At 37.2% G+C, this 17,882-nt stretch overlaps 1 protein-coding gene across 1 annotated transcript in view; it reads left to right on the top strand.

The window, feature by feature from the left end:
- Window positions 1–17,882, top strand: part of LOC122815066 — a 210,166-nt gene that overhangs the window by 167,663 nt on the left and 24,621 nt on the right. The window contains exon 20 of the mRNA XM_044087310.1: window positions 17,272–17,448. Coding sequence (XP_043943245.1) covers window positions 17,272–17,448 — 177 coding nt within the window. The remainder of the gene's footprint in view (window positions 1–17,271; window positions 17,449–17,882) is intronic.

Raw genomic sequence — 17,882 nt, forward strand, 5'->3', positions numbered from 1 at the left:
CTAGCTTTTGTACTTTCACCTTCATCAATAGGCTGTTTATCACATTCACCCATCAGAGTGGTAAAACCTGCATGTCTGACACTATTAATATTTCTTTTGGCAATTTTGATTCTAGTAGCTCATTCATCTAAGCCAGCATTTCACATATTTTCAGTATATAGGTTCATAGGTTTATACTAGGCTATCTTCCCTAGGGCATTTATAAGCCTAGCCAGAGTGTGTGTGTGGCTTTTGCCACCCCTTGGAATGAGAATACTATGCCCATTTTGGGTTTAGTTTACTGTGCCTCTGTCTAGTAGTGACACAGAGATGACTCCCGGGGTAAACCTATGATCTCCCATCCATTCGTCAAGATTTCTCTTGAAGAGAATCAGTGAGGGGCCATGCCTAACATGGACTGGGATTCTGTTCCAGAGTGTAGGGAGCCTCTGGATTATGAATCTGTCCCTCCTATCCTATTTATTTCTGTGTTGAGGTTCAAATCTCTCGCTCTTGTGGCTCTGGTGGATTTGGATTTTCTGAGGTGGAGCATGTCCACTAATTCTGGATTGGACATGGCCTTGTACGTCAGGCATAGATCGCCTTTGAGTAGGCGGTATGCGACTGAATAGAGCTGGAGTTTCTTCAGCTGGGCAGCATATGACATATGTTTGAGACCCTTGATCCTCTTGGTGAGGTACTTTTGGGGTCTTTCTAACTGCTGCAGGTGTCGGGTAAGGTACATCCCAAATGGGGCATTGTACTCAACTATGGGCCTGATAAGGGAAGAGTATAGGGGCACAATGACCTCTCTTGATCTAGATGTGACTCCTTTCATGATAAGGTGGGTAATATAGAAGGTCTTCCTAACCACCTTGGCAACGTGAGTGTCAAATGAGAGGTTGCTGTCAACTTGGGTCCCTAGGTCCCTGATTACTTCTTCCGTACTTAATGGATTACCACCTATGTGGTAATTTGTGGGTACTTTGTTTTTCCCAAAGGGTATGACTATACACTTTTTGGCGTTCAGTTTAAGGCCATGGCTCTGGCACCAGTTATCCATTTCTATGAGGCCTTTCTGAAGGATGCCTGTGTCTGCTGGAGTATCAATTATGGCACCCAGTTTGCCGTCATCTGCGAACTTTGTTAGCCACAATCCTCCTATGTTTGCTTGCACCTCGGAAAAATAAATGCCGAACAAGAGGGGTCCCAGGACCGAGCCCTGTGGGACACCGCTTGTGACTGGCTTAGAGTCTGACATGGCTCCAACAATTCTGACCTTGTGGGTTCTGTCCTTGAGCCAGTTTGCAACCCATCTTATGACATATGGGTTTACATTTAAGCTGGTGAGCTTGTCTATGATGCCCGAGTGGGGTATTGTGTCGAAGGCTTTTGCAAGATCAAGGTAGGCTGTGTGAACTGCCTTACCCTCATCAATGGCCTTAGTGACTGTTTCAAAAAAGTCAACCAGGTTCAAGAGGCAGGATCTGCCCTTGACAAAGCCGAATTTGGTAGGATCCAGTGTCTGTAGGTCCCCAATGTCTTTGTTTATGAGTTCTATAATGATCCTCTCCATAGCTTTGCAGACCAGGCTCGTCAAGCTTATGGGGCGGCAATTTCCAGGGTCCGTAGAAGCACCTCCTTTGTGGAGTGAGACCACTGTTGCTGTACGCCATTCTTTGGGTACATATCCTGTAGTAAGGCTAAGGTTAAACAGCAGCCTTATGTGCGGGTTTAGTTCCTCTTGGAGTTCATGTAGCACGCAACCCGGGACTCTGTTTGGTCCCATTGATGCTGTGTTTTTAGCTTTGGAGAGGGCGGCTGTCACCTGGGCATCTGAGATGTCAGGGAGGCTACACTCTGCTGGGATAGATATTTATCCTTTTGGGGGGGAGAAGTTTGCACTGAACCTGTCTGCCAGTATGTTGCCAATGTCTGTGGGTTCAGTGTATTTTTTGTCATTTTGGACTAACTCTGAGCATATCTGGGAGTTTCCACCCAGGTTTCTAACATAACTAAAGAAGGCCTTGTGATTGTCTTTAGTGATTTTCCTCTCGAAGTTGGCCTTGGATGATTTTATGAGTGATCGTAGCTTTTTGCTAGTACTGATCAGAGATGCCTTCCCTTTTGGGGATTTTGCTCTGTCATGTAGGAGCTTCCTCCTCCTGTTGTAAAGCTTGTTTATGGCTGGGGTCCACCAGACAGGATGCCTGCCTTTGGGGGAATGGGTCTTGGTTTTATTTCGGATTGCATGATCCATGCATTCTTGAAGGTGTCCATAGAAAGTGTTTATAAAGGCTTCAGCGGTGTGGGCTGTGGTTTTCACTGGCCCAGGGGCCTTGAAGGATACCACTTCAGTCTTAAGAAGTGTGAAGTCAGCTTTTGAGAAATTCTTCACTGTGGTCTTTTGTGCTGGGGGTGGGGGCGGGATGTGGATTTCCAGTGAGATTAATTTATGATCTGATCTCACCAAAGAGGGGTATACTTCCGGTGTGGAGCATTGTGTCCCCATGTCTGTGATGATCAGGTCTAGTATATTATCTCCTCTTGTGGGAGTGGTGACTAGTTGTTCCATCGCATTTGAGTTTATGAATTCTAGGAACCTTTGGGCTAGGGTGCTGGGGCTTGAGTAATGCTCCCAGTCTATGTTTGGGTAGTTGAAGTCTCCCAATATGACGGTATTAGGAGCGACATTCATACTCTCCAGTGTCTTCAGGAAGGCTGAGTGGGGTTCCTGAGTTTGAGAGGGTGGTCTGTAGCATGCTACAAACTGCAGGGCAGTTTTGCCTACAGTTAGTTGCACCTGGATGGTCTCCGATGCTTCGTGCGTTGCCACTAACCTGGAGGTGTGGGTATCTTTGATGAATATGAATACTCCCCCTCCTTCTGTGGTTCGGTCCAAGTTTTGAGGCCGAAAAGCATGATATGAGGTATAACCTGGTAGTGCTGGGGTGCTCTCAGGAGCCTTGAACTAGGTTTCAGTTACTGCACAGACATCGATATTCTCCATACTGAGGAGGGCTTTGAGAGCGTGCATCTTGAGGTTTAGACTTCTGGCATTGAGCAGCATTACCCTTAGTTTTTTTCCACTTGTGTTTTCTAGGGAGGTGGGTTTGTCTTTTGAGCCTTGCCTAAAAAAGGCACTATGGGGGTGACAAGAGCCTTGGCCAATATCCGGAAGCCCAGGGGTGACAGGTGCAAGCCGTCCCTTGCAAAGCAGCGTGGCTTGTCAAGCATGTCATCCCAAGCAGACAGACACTGGATCCCCTTAGAATGACACCAGTAATTGAGCCAATTGTTAAAGCTGATCATTTTGTCTTTGTACTGTGGCATCATTCTTGGTGAGGGTAAGATGCTGCTCAGGGTCAGGGTCATACCGACCGGGGCTACATAATCAGAGAGCTCATCTATGTCTCTTTTCATGTAGTCCAGGGAGGTACATCTCAGGTCATTCACACCGGCATGGACAATGACTGAGTCATATTTGTACTTGCTTTGGGGTGACCTGAGTGCTTGTGTTATGTGGCGGATTCTAGCGCCCGACAGACAGCTTACTGTAACCTTTTCCTTATTCAGTCTGGTGAGCGGGACGTCAGTGTGTCTGACTATGGAGTCACCTATTAGAAGTGTATCAGGCATGTTGTTAGGCCTTAAGGGCTGTGACTGTTTGGCACACTGACTTTGTGAACTATGTGTTGCATGTGCTGTGTTTTGAGGTAGTGGTTGCTTGGATGTTTGCTTTGGAGGCCTCTGTTGTTTTGGTAGATTTTTAATTAGAGCCTCCAAGTATGTTTTTGTGTGTTTATGTGTTTGATTTGCAGTTGTGATAGGTCTATGTGAGACTGGGATTGTGGTATATATACTGAATAAGTAGAGTGACAATACACAGTATTGTTGTATTGCTTTCCCACTCTTAAACAAGTCAGTTATTCCATATTCAGTTGTATCTTTACTTCTTATTCTGCATGCAAATTCCTCAAGAGGCAAATAAGGTGACCCAGTATTTCCATGTGTCTAAGAATTTGCCAGTTTGCTATCACACACACATACTAAGGTTTTAAAGTAGTCAATAAAATAGGAATAAATAATTTTTGGGAATGCTTTCTCCATTAATCAGCACTACCTTGGCAGTATGTGAAACAAGTGCAACTACTCGATAATTTGGGTATTCTTTAGCACTACTGATTTTTGGGATTGAAATATAACATAAAATTTTCCAGTCTAAGGGCTACTGTCATGTTTTTCAGATTTGTTGGCAAAATTTCAAACAACACTGTAACATTATCATTTTGCTGGATTTTGTTTTTGTTTCCTTGCAAGCACCTTGCCAGTGACTTCTCTATCTTCACCAAATTGATGCATTTGTTCTAGTAAAACTGAAACTGGATATTTCTGGACCAGATGAGAATCCTACAACTAATTTGTTCTTACCCAGGAAATTCTATCAGCCCTCTGTTCCCCAGCAACAGTCAGGTCATGGGGATCAGGCTAGCTAGGTCTTAGGTGGTGGCCTAGGCTCTCTTATTTGAAACACCTCTCCAGCCTTGATGGCTCCTTTGAGCAGAGATACTGCCTCCTGAGGGGAACTGTGCACATGACAATTGTCTCTCACATGAATAGTGTGAATTCACTATGGCAGCAAGGGCAAGAGTGGTTTGGAATGTCACCAGGTGCCACTTATGTGGTAGTCCAGAGCCACATCCTTCCCACCAGAATGGATGAGCTGTTGCCATTCACTGCATCCTTCCCTGACAGTGACTGCAGGTGCTGAAGCAGCTAGTCAAACTTGTGTCATCTGTAGTGTAGTGAGAGCTTTCTTCCCCTGTGTCACAGAGTTGGCTCATTATGGAAGATTTTAAACAATTCATCTTGAATTCTATCACTTGCTCTTTATTTAACAAGGCTTTCTACAGCTCATTTGATTTTGCTCTCCAGGATATCCGGCCCTACATCAGGGAATATGACATCCTATGTAACAGCAATCTTAGGATCATTCTTATATAGTTCTGTATATTCCTGTCACCTCTTCTTAATATATTTTCCTTCTGTTAGGTCACTTCTGTCTTTGTATTTTATCAAGTCCATTTTTACCTGGAAATTTCACTCAATATCATCTATCTTCTTGGAGAGAATTCTTGTATTTCTAATTCTATTGTGTTCTTTGAGTTCTTTACAATGATCATTTAAATATGCCTCCTTATCTCTTTTTGCTCTTCTCTGAAACTGCAATTTAATTAGACATGCTTTATCCTGTCTCCTGCTTTTGCTTTTCCTTCTTTACTTGGACACTTATACTATTACCTGTTTTGCTTTCCTTCTTTACTTGGACACTTCTAAAACTTCCACAGACAGCCATTTTGCCTTCTTATTCTTTGTTCTATTTAAATTTTTTTTTTATCGTACCTCCTAGACAATATCATGAACTTCTGTCATTAGTTCTTTAGGTGTTCTAGCCAAGAGGCTTAATTTCCTAAATCTATTCTTTACATTCACTGTGTACTACTTTATATATCTCTATCTATATATATATATATATATATATATATATATATATATATATATATATATATATATATATATATATATAGATATATATATGGGTTTACTTCACATAACCGAACACTCAAATGTTTGAAATTCATATGGCCGAGACCATATGATCGAACATTTGAATGTTTGAAAATGTGAACTAGACCCGTAAAAATAAAAAAAAACACACATTAAATTTCACTCCCCTGCACCCCCACACCCCCCCTACTTAAATATACCAACTCTGAGATTGCACTACAGCAAGAACAAGGGAAATCTCCCGGTGCGCACTGTATGCAATTTCCCATTCAGAATATTGGTATTTCAAAACTTCAAACATATAGTCTGCGATCAAATGGCTTTCGAAGTTTTGAATTGATATATTTGTGAGCTTTTATCTCAGTGTTCCAGGTACCTTTCTTGTTTTTTTTATTTAATTTAAATCTAAACTTTGCAATAAAAAATTGATGGGCTGAGCTATAGTCATTGCCAGGTTTTGTTTTTGTTGACTGTATAGAACTCTCTTATCTCTGACTCCAAAATATATAGTCAGTCTGATTTCAATATTTGACCAACTGATCAGACCGATTTGTGAAGCCTTCTCTTGGGCTGTTAGAGAATGTTTGTTATAACCAGTGAATTATCTTGACAAAATTCTATTAGTTTATTTCCAAACTCATTAACTATTCTAAAATCAATATTGCCTGTTACTCCAGTCATACTTAGACTACCAGCTTTAGCATTCCAATTGACCATAAAGAATGTAACAGATTTTTTGGTATTATTTCCAAAAGTTGCAGCAGATTCTCATAAAACTGGTCAACTTCTTGATCTTCAGCATCTGTAGCTAGATTATAAACTTGCATCACTCTAATCCTGAATTGCTTAACTTGAAGTCTGACTGAGATCATTCAATCATTTTTTTTTTTGTTGAGGGATATTCCATTTCCTATGCAAGGCTCTTGATCACAGTAGAACATTTGAAGATTATCTGATGTAAAATTATTCTTTCCATTCCATCTTTCTTCACAGGTTCCCAAGATGTCAATGATTATTTTTTGTCATCTCACCCTTAACAACTTCAAGTTTATCTTGGGTTATAGCTGCTATAGTCCAAGAGACAATGGTAACCAGATTTTTAGAGCAGTAGACTTTCCCTTCATCTCTGAATATCTTAGCAGATGGGCATCTTTCCAACTTTATTCAATCCACATTATAAGCTCTACCATTACTCGTACTTGTCCTCTGCTTTTACACAGAAATATAACAGACATCTTTAGATCTGTGGACCTCATCCTCTGGCATCATTTTGATAAGCCTCTGGTTAACTTTGTCCATAGGGTTTTCTTGGCAAAAGTACAATGGTGGATTGCCATTACCTTCTTCAGTGGACAACATGGATAACTTAGTGTACAACTCTAAAAATATATTTCACCTAAAAAAAGGAGACAGTATGTTGGAAGGGTACAAGCTCTCATGCATTCTTTAATGTGGAACTGACTATTTCTTTACATTTCACCCGTTATATATTCACAATTTGAGGTCACGCCATCTTGTTAAAATGTAGTAAAATATATTTTCATATATTTATGTTGGATTATAAAGCTAGTGATTGTTTGTTTCTCAAAAATATTAGCATGATTTGATCTTTTTATGTCTCTTTGGACTTTGGAAAAAATACCTTTACTCCACCTCATGATGTTAAATCAAAAAGTGTACATAATGCATTCTACTTCCACCAGACAATACCTTCTTCATCCATTAGAATCCCATAATAACTATGGTGACACCACCTTCCTGGCTGCAGTCTGCAAACTATGGCATGGTCTTCCAGTACTCAGTCAGCATGTCACACAAAATGAAGCCTGTGACACTAATTTCTGTTATTAGTTTACTGATTACAGAAACTACAGATGTAGTGGTATCATGTGACCCAATACATTATTCTCAAGAAGCACTGATTAGGCAACTTTCCAAGATGTTTACACACTGATCAACAGCATAACTTCAGTTCTCCCTGGGTGAAAAAAGAATTTGAAAGACAAAGGGCAGGAATTCTGTAACTTTTAGTAAATTGATTTACTGGCTAGTAAATGCACTGCATGAATGTCAGCAAAGAAGACACTAAGAGAGCCTGAAAGAAAATCAAATAGAAAAGGTGAAGAGAAAACACTGACTGGGAAGAATCCTTCAGCTAATCAGGAAAAAGCAGTTCAAGCTCCAATCTTGGTGCAATACATGATGTCCATTAATCCAGAAAAATAATAGGTCAAATTGCTCAGAGCTGATTAAAATAAATGAAAAGTCTGAAAAAATATAATACGTCTTAAACAGATTTTCAGATAAACTGATGCAATAATCAGAAGTCAAATGTATTTATTTATTTATTTGGTTAGTTAGTTAGTTAGTCAGTTAGTTAACATTTGTTAACCAGAAAATTCCAACTTGGAACAAAGCCAATTTTCAGTGGAGGCCCAGGGAGAAACACTCCAGATGCATGTCTTTCAAATGAAGAAAATGCTGGCTTAGCGTGAGACTGTTCAAGAAAAGATGTTTCAAAAAAATGGTAGAATTAGAGGGCAGAAGATGTAGGGAAAATCTGAGATTTTATGCCATTACAAAGAAACCAGAAGGAGCAGACTGTATTATTTTTTCTGAAGATACAAGTAAACAAATGAACTGATATTCCACAACAGGAACTATTAATTGAAAAGGCACACCATGTGTATGCTCCAAATATGACCATGAGAAAGCAGCCAGGATCTGTATTAGTAAAAATGCAGACAGACAAGCAGAAAGAGTTGATCCTGACAAAAACTACTTGAAAAAGGACAAAGTATTAAAAGTTGGGGACAGTATGGTGTTTGTGAAAAATGATTATTCACTTTATAACAGGCAGAAGAGAAACGCATTTATTCCGGAAATCAGGGAATGTTGAGGGAGGCAGGTATGAGATTCAACCTGCTATATCCAGCTGTCTTTAAAATATTTTTTTCCTGGAGGATCAAAATCATAGATAATTTTTTTTTGTGCAGAACAGGCTAAGGAAGAAATTAAAAAGTTTTTCCAACAAAAAGTGAATCATCAATTAGAAGGGTATTCTGCTTTTCATTTTTCTGATATTAAAGTGCATGAAGAGACTTTGCCAGTTAAACATTTTCCAATGTTCCATAGGAAAATGCTTGAGAGACAGAAAGCACAGGAGGCGGCTAGAAGAATATGGAGTACCTTTGAACTGAACCAGAATCTGGATTTTATTTATTTATTTATTTTTTATTTATTTTACATTTGTTAACCGGGTTATTCCAGCTGAGCGTTTAGCTCATTTTCAGTGGAGACCCGAAGAGAAAAGCTCCGCAGTCAGTATTTGCATTTTACATACAATTAATACGACATTTTCATTTGCATTTGAAAGTAGTTAAAGAGATAACATTTAAAGTAAATCATACAGAAAAACAGTTGGGTACAATGTCAGAAATTGTACAGTAAAAAACATTTACCATATATCATACAGAAAGCAGTTAGCTACAATGACAGAGGTCATACCACAGAAACTTAGGTCCAATGTGATGAAAGGAATACAGTATTCATAATTCCTAAGTGGTTATATACAGTATAGTTACAGGAGGAGTAGAAAGAGGATGAAGTGATTAAGCATAGAGATGGAGGGGTAGATGATTATTAAGCTAGACAGTAGAGTAGAATGGAGGAAGGAGGAACAGAGGCTATGGTTGGGTAGTTTCAGGGAGGATGACTACAGTGGCAGGACCATTTGTTTGTTAGGTATCTCCGAGTGGCTAGTTTGAAATGCTTGGTTTGGTCAAGTGACCTAATTTCTAGGGTTAGTTGGTTCCAAGTTGTATTTGGTAGATGGAGCTGAACAGAAAGAAGACCAGCAACACAAAAATTAATGAATAAATGTGAGACAGCAATGCATCAATTGCATTTGTAAACATGGCTGCATGAGAACAAGTAGAAAAAGTGGAATTTTGTTGACTTTGTTAAACTTGCAGAGAATTGGGCAGCCACGGTGGTGCAACGGTTAGCATTGTCACCTCACAGCAAGAGGTTCCCTGGTTTGATCCTTGGCTGGGGTGCCTTCTGTGCGGAGTCTACATGTCCTCTCTGTGGTTGCGTGGGTTTCCTCCGGGTACTCTGGTTTCCTCTCACATCCCAAAGACATGCTGTAGGTGGATTGGACACTGTAATTTGGCCCTAGGTGTGAGTGCGTGTGTGTACCTTCTGTGGAAGGTTGGGTGCTGGGGTGGCAACTCAACACCGTAAAACTCCACTGCCAATCATGAGCGGACATGTGATCCGCTGTGGCGACCCCTTACCAGGAAAAGCCGAAAGAAGAAGAAGAAGTTAAACTTGCAGAGAATTGAAAGGCATTTGCTCATGCATCAGTGTTTGGAAGGACACTGAGGGGAAGGGAAGAGGCATGAAAAAAGGTAACTTTAAGTATAACAGTTTCTGTTCTTAACAGTATTTCTGTGAAACTTTTCATAATATAAATTGCATGTTTTATAGTAAAGCATTTAATTGTTCTTGTATGTGATAAAGATAATAATGTACTCCAATGACTTTTTTTCACTTTCTTCTTTTTTAGTATTAGGAAGTGTAGGCATTACAATGCAAAATAGAAAAAAAAGTCTAAAAAGAATGTTTACATTAACAGGCTGTAATCTTGAGTTATTGAGATGGGGTGCAAAAGTATGCAGATCATAATATGTGCGGAGCTGATATGTTTTCTCATATTTTTGCATAGGTGAATGCCTGGATTAAGCCCCTTGACTTAATCTGATAACAGTTTTAAGTGGAAACAAGTAAATAAAAGAACACAGACTATAATGAAAAGTTTTCCTTTAGCAATAAATGTTTCAGTTTGTCTTAAGAAGCCTGCAGCTGAGGACAATTTTTTTTCTCTTATGATTCCATGGAGAAAATCTGATAATTGGGCAATAAAAACCTGAACACTGGTTACTTTACGGCTAAACGTTAATGTTTTTGAAAGCATGCAAGCTGTTTTTCACATTTGGGTAGGGAATAAAGATAAAAAAGAACAGATACCAGTTAGTATAAGTATACGCACAGGCAATAACATACATCTTGGCATGTATAACTCAATTTTAGGTTAATTAAGACCTGTGTTTGCAGCTGTCTGTTTGGGACAATTGCTCCTTTTTTTGTGAGGAGATTAAACTATGTTATTTGAAGATGTACATCGTTTTATGTGTGTGTGTTTGTATTATGGGGATGTTCTGGGATGTTTTTTTTTTTTTTTTTTTTTTTTTTTGATTGGGGGTTTTATTTTAAATTTTAATTTTAACAAAAAGTCTTGTAAAATGTGATATAGGTTCCAATGTCAACAATAAGAAAAAAAACTGTATAAAGGATTAACCTGTCAAACATTAGTGGGTGCAGGTATCACAGAAGTCGGAAATAAACTTTTAAAAAGTAGGTGGAATAATAACTACTTATCGTAATGGTAACACTTTCCACATTATCATGGAATGTGAATGGTCTCATGGGTATACAAAAAAGAATATTTAATTATGTTAAGAAATGCACAGTGCAAATAGCAATGCTACAGCAGACACATTTAGAAAGAATTAAGTATGTGCATTTGAAAATGAAAGGATTTCAAGATGGGTATTCAGCATAATATCAGAGACAAAGGAAAAAAATGAGTACTTATATTAATTGTTCCAATAATGATAGAAGAAGAAAAAAAAGATATTAATGGTAGACTTGTGGAAGTAAGGGGCTACTGGCAAAGGATGAGCATTATACTAACAGGTATTGACTTGTGGAAGTAAGGGGCTACTGGCAAGGGATGAGCATTATACTGACAGGTATTTATATTCTGCCTAAAACAGTTATTAAGGAGCTGACAACATTTTGTGAGAAATAATCACTTTCCATCAGAGAATATTGTTTATGGGTAGGAACTAAAATTTGATTTTCAGCAATGAGCATGCATCTTGAAAGACTAGAAGAGAAAATATAACAAAAGTGTAATTCTGATTTCTAAAGAAATTTATGAAAATATTTGTTATGTAAGTCATGACTACAGCAGTAGAAACTTGGAGAGAATTTAAAAATTATTCACTAATGTACAAAAACTGGGCTAGACTAGACAAATTATATATCACAGGAACATGTGCATATAATTGAGAATTTTGATGCACATCCAATAATTCTTTCAGATCATCCGCCAATAATTATCAAGACAAAAATGAAGGGTGATGAAAAAAAAGATGAAGACAATGGTGCTTCCTCATCTACCTGTTAAAAAGAAAGGCATTTAAGCAATGGGTACTGGAAATTATTTGGGAGTTATTACAGAAGTCAGACAGTACTCCAGATGTTATAGCTACTGAGTGGGATAAAATGCAAATGCAGTTTATAAAATAAGGTAGAAATAAAGGAAAAAGAAATATGGTTAAGAAGTAACAAAACTTATTTAGAAAGGCTGGGAAAGGTTAAAGAAAGAATATCATGCAACAAGAAGAGGCACAATTGCAGAGTGCTAAAGAGAAAATAAGGAAATACATAGATGATATGCATAATATGCATGAGTTTAGAAAGACTGTTTTTTGATAATAACTCCAAAGCTCAAAAACGTTTGGCATAATGACTTAGACAACAGAAAGTAGAAATGTTTTTTGCCAAACTTAGGAGCCTATAACAAAATAACCAGAGATCATGTAGAGGTATTAGAGATATTTTGATCAGATACTTTATGAAAATTTCTATAAAGCAGAGAAGTGGGAAATCAAGAAGAAGCACAAATGGAAATATTTATGGAGGATGTAAATATGCAAAAGTTAAGATAGGAGGAAATGAGATAAAAATGATGATGTATAACCAATCTGCAGGAAAGTCTCCAGGAATATATGTTTTCTGCTGGAAGTTGTTATGCTTGGAAGGAAGAAAGTAATAAAAATCTTAAAGGTTTTGTTTAACAATATTTTAGAAGGAGAGGAAATGCCAACATACTGGAAAAAAGCAGTAATGAATGTAATACCTATAGATGATAAAAACCATCCTACCCAGCTTCATTCACCCATTTCAATTTTAAACCATGCTTATATCTATAGTAGCTAAAAGAATGACAAATATGAATTAATGTGGTTTTGTTGAGGGGAGGCAAACATCTGACAACATTAACATTACAGAATAAGGGGAATCAAGAGTCACAATTGCAGAGTGCTGAAGAGGAAATAATGGAGTATCTGGATATTATGCATGAGTTTATAAAGATTATTGTTAAGTAACAGTTTTTGATAATAACTCCAGACCTCAAAAACTTTTGGCACAGTGGCTTAGGCAACAGAAAGTAGAAATGATGTTGCCAAACCTAAGGCGCATATAACAAGAAAAATAACCAGAGATCACATGGAGATATTACAGATTTTACATTCAGATATTTTAAGAAAAATTGTATAAAGAACAGAAGTGGGAAATCTAGAAAAAGTACAAATGGAAATGTTAATGTAAGACTTATATATGCCAAAATTAGAGGAAGATGAGGCTCAACAATTTTCATTTAAGGCAGAAGATGATGAGATAAAAATGCTGATGTATAACTAATCTGTAGGAATGTCTAGGATGGTAGAAAGTGGTAAAGATATGAAATCCCGACATCCTGGAAAACAACTGTGATGGCTATAATACATATAGATGGTAAGGATCCATCAGATCCATCTTCTCATTGGTCCATTTCAATTTTATGTTATGTTTATCTTTATAATGTCTAAAAGAATGGAAAAGTTGTTGCCAACATTGATAAATATGTGTCAATATGGTTTTGTAGAGGGGGAGGCAAACATTTGACAACATTAATAGAACATGGATGATATAGAGGGAAGCAGACTGTAAGAAAATACCACTGTTCTTGGTGAGTCTTGATGCAGAGAAAGCATTCATTAGAGTAAGCTGAGAATTTATGAGTAGGGAAATGGAAGCAATTGCAATTCTCGAGACAATAATAAGGTTAATTAGGAGGATATATGAGGGAATGAAGGCAAAAATCAAAAGGGGAGGTTTCCTCTCTGTTGTGTTTGAACAGATGAACCAGGCAGGGGTGTCTTCTTTCCCCTTTGTTGCTTATGTTATATTTAGAACTATTGGCAAAGAAGGTAAGGGACTCAGAAATTAAAGGATATGACCGGTATGGTATTCTAGAAAAGTTGGCTTTATTTGCAGAGTAAATTGTTTTGTACCTACTAGAAAGAGAAAAGGGCATTTTAATGTTGTGGAACAATCTGAAATAGTTTTGTGATTTTTGGAATAAAAATGAATGAAGATAGTACTTGGCATAATAGTTAAGGTGTTTACCTCTCAGTCACAATGTAAACGGTTTGATTCCCACTGTTAAAAGAAAAATTGACTAGGCTTAAAATCATCCACAAAAGCAGCTAGCCTATTATTTACCTATGAACCTATGAAGTACTACACATATAAACTATGTACCCGCACATGAATTTGTTCAGCAATAGCTATATTTATGGGGACATGATAAAATGAAGTATTTAGGGGTATGAGATAAAAAGGATTCTGTTATGACAGCTAAGGATATGTAGGAAGAGACTAAACAAAAGATAATACAAAAAATGAGAAACTTGAAATTCTTGCCTATAGATATGGATAGCAAGATACAAGCTGTGAAATGTTTTTAGTCCCTTTAGTTTTGGACACAAGCCAATGCATATTTTTATCAACCAGAGGAGACATTGTGCATAGTGATTAATAGAAAGTTGAAGGGTTTTATCTGGGAGGGGAAGAGGACAAGAGCCAAGTGGGATAACTTTATCCTTGCTATAGAACAAAAATGTTTAGGATTACCTGATTTAAAGAGACATTTTAGAGCTACAAAGTTAAGGCTGTTATACATAACACAAGCAGAAGACTAGAATCCAATGTGGAAAGGGATGATGATGAAGTGGGGGGGGGGGGGTAATTCAAGAAATAAAGAAAGAGTGGAATTTTGTATGCAGATCATTAAGGAGAATAAAAACAGTCATACAGAATAGTATATTCATAAAGTAGCAAAAAGTATACTAAGAATTAAGGCAACATGAGAATGGAGAAAAGAGATTCTGCCATAGGGGATGACTGCAATTTGGGTACAGAGAATAGGCAAGAGGGGGCTGGAATTTACTGGAAGAAGTTGGCAGAGGAACTAAGGTATTAGAAACAAATAATTATAGAGGGAAAGGTAACAGAATGAGAAGAGGCCAAAGAGACATTTGGACTGCAGGCTAGAGATTGCCTTCCCTATCAGGGAGTGATTTCAGAGTAAAGGCAAAAAGAAAGGGCTAGGGAAATCATAAATAAAAAATCTGTACTGTCACAGTTTTAGTTGAATATAGAACACATGTTGCTGTTAAAAAGGGATAATTAGTAGGGCATATAAGACATTGCATGATAACTATAGGAATCAATCAGAGGAGGTCTGAAAATATTGGGAAGATAGATTAGATAATCAATTCACAAAGAAACAAACAGCATATGTATGGCTCTCAAATATGAGGATTTAGGATTTTTTTTTCAAATAGAAATTTTTATTATTTTACATTGTAGACATATCACAAACAATTGTAGTTTAGAAATGAACAATAATAAAGAAGAGGACATAATACTACTAACTATATACAATATGTACAATAGTGCTGCTTAAGGATATTACAACCCTTGAAAATAGTCTTAGTTAAAAATATATATGAGAGAAGGTAGGTACTGAAAATATACATAATGTATTACCCTTCATTTTAGATATAAGGGCCAGATAGAAGAGGAAAATTAATACTTATCTTGAGCCACAGAAAGAGTGAAATAAAAGAAAGAGAATTAAAGAAACATAAAGAGGAAAAGCCTTTAGTGCTAATGTACCATCTAAGTTTACAGATACTTAGTTTTCAGTCAAATGATCGAATATGATATTCCAGAATTTCTGGAAATAAGTATGCTTGTTAGAATTTGTTATTAAAAGTTTTTGTGAAGCAATATATTTGGCCACCATATTTCTAAGACCTCTCCAAGACATCTTAGTGTGATCTAACCTGTGTTTGGTTATGCAGAATTTGACTAGTAGGCAAAGGGTTATTAAGATATGTAATCTAAGTTTGATATTTTAAGATTAGTAATATGGAGTAACGCCATCTCCGACGAGAGGGTTCATTTGTGGTACCCCATTTTGTCGAGTCCCACCTTGACAGAGCACCAAATGCTGTGTGAATATCTACAGAATCTCAATATATGTAAAATATCTGCATGAGGGTAGGAGCAGCAGGAGCATGTAGAGGATACATTTGGGTAGGATTTAGGATTTTTCCTGGAAGTGTTCATATAGGTACTTTTATACCCCAAACAGACTCCAAAGAATGTTCCCTCGGGTAGATGACAAATGTTGGAGATATAATGAGGAAGAAAGTGGTACCTGGGAGCATACATTCTCAGAGTACAATGAATTGACTTTAAAAAAATCCCCACAGAGTACTCTGCCAGGAATACTCGGTGAGCAAACAAGTATAACTAAGGATTTTTTTGAGCTGGGATATAGGATCTGAATTGTCTAGTCATAGTAAGGCCATGTTAAGTTTAATTTTGGTGGCTGCCAAAAAAGCAATTACTAGAAATAGGAAATCAAGCTCTAAAATGACCATACTTGAAGTAATGAATATTGTAGCAGTAAAATAAAGTAAGTGGGATCTTTAGGAAAGGGTAGGAATAAATTACACAGAAAGAAAAAAATGTGGGAACAATCCATGCAGGAAAATGTTCATGTAATGTGGGATTGATTATATTCTATAGAACAATATAAGTGGTGCAAATGTTTGTAAATGTGAAGTTGATTACATCTATATCAATGTAAATTTACCTACGTCACAAGTGATAACTCAATAAAGATGCTTTTTTTAAAGTACTGCTTAGCAAACTATTATTTTGTAGCATTATATCAGATTAGCCATTTAATATTAAAAATATTTCATTATTACCATTTAGCTTTGTTGATTACTTCTGCATTTTGCATGATATATACTATGACTCCTTGATTCGCTGCCATGTACTTCTATATGTTTTGTTACTGCCTTCAATACAGCTGCATTTGCATGTGAAAAAATTATGTATAACTAGGCATTTATTGTATCATCCCAAAAGAAATAACTAGTAGCAGAAGCAAATGCATCAACAATTATTAAATTTAAGTTCTTTTGTCTTTGCAGTATGAAAGACTTCATCAGAAAGCTGTATATGATATTATGTATGATGTAAATGATTCCTTAGCTTGATTGTCTTGAAGCTCCTCTCCATGGGTCTGTACTAGAAAACAACTTTGTTGATTACTTACAATGTCTTTAAATGATATATTCTATGATTACTTTATTCATTGCCAGTTACTACTGCATGCCTTATTTTTCTCCTCGCTACAAATACTCTGGTATGTGAAAGAATTATGTATATTAGTTGACTGTTAGTATATCTGAATGTGAACATATCAGGCAATGTATTTGTACAGAAAATGTAAAGGTTTTAGAAATATGGCAACTTTTTTACAATTAACCTTGTGGCTCATAAATGTCTATGTCATTAACACATAGCATATGTGTCTTTATATTTCATATCCTATATTTTTTAAATTTAATCAAGTATGACTGAGATGCTTAATTGCATGGGTCTCATGAGTCTGCATTTAGATAAAAATAAATTTATGTAAACTGCATCTAACCTTATGATTTGTTCCTTCTTTTTTTGCAGGGATCTGGACACTGGACTACAGCAAAGCAACAGAGAGATTCTAATCTTCCAATGGAAGAAATAAGGTATACATTGAGTTCACCACAGTTGAAAGACCTGGAGTGCAATGATGTAATTGGTAGTCCAGATGGGAGAAATGAGGAAATATGTGCTGGAGAATCAGGAAACACAGAAAAAGTAAGCATACAGTTCTGAATATACTTATTATATTAACCTGGTTCAGTGAAATTTTAGGAATCTTAGCAATATGCATATAGATTGGCTAACAGCTGCTTTTTCCCATTTTTCATATATTGTTTTGTATAAATATATCCATCCATCTATCCTCAACACCTTTTCCCATTTTGTACATGGGGTCAGGGTGTCACTTCAGCAGTAACAATCATCTCGAGCCAAGGTTTACACCACCAGGTGGCTAGCCCTGCTGTGATAGTTCATTCTTACCACTCACTCACATGCACACTCGCACCTATGGACAATTTAGAGTGTCTAGTCTACCTACTACACGTTTTTGGAATGTGGGAAGAAACCAGAGCACCTGGAGGAAACCCATGTGACCATGGGAAGGACATGCAGACTCCACACAGAAGACATCCCAGTCAGGAATCAAA

This window comes from Protopterus annectens, chromosome 11.part0, assembly GCF_019279795.1.
Source record: "Protopterus annectens isolate FY-2018-M chromosome 11.part0, PAN1.0, whole genome shotgun sequence".
Lineage (NCBI taxonomy): Eukaryota > Metazoa > Chordata > Ceratodontiformes > Protopteridae > Protopterus > Protopterus annectens.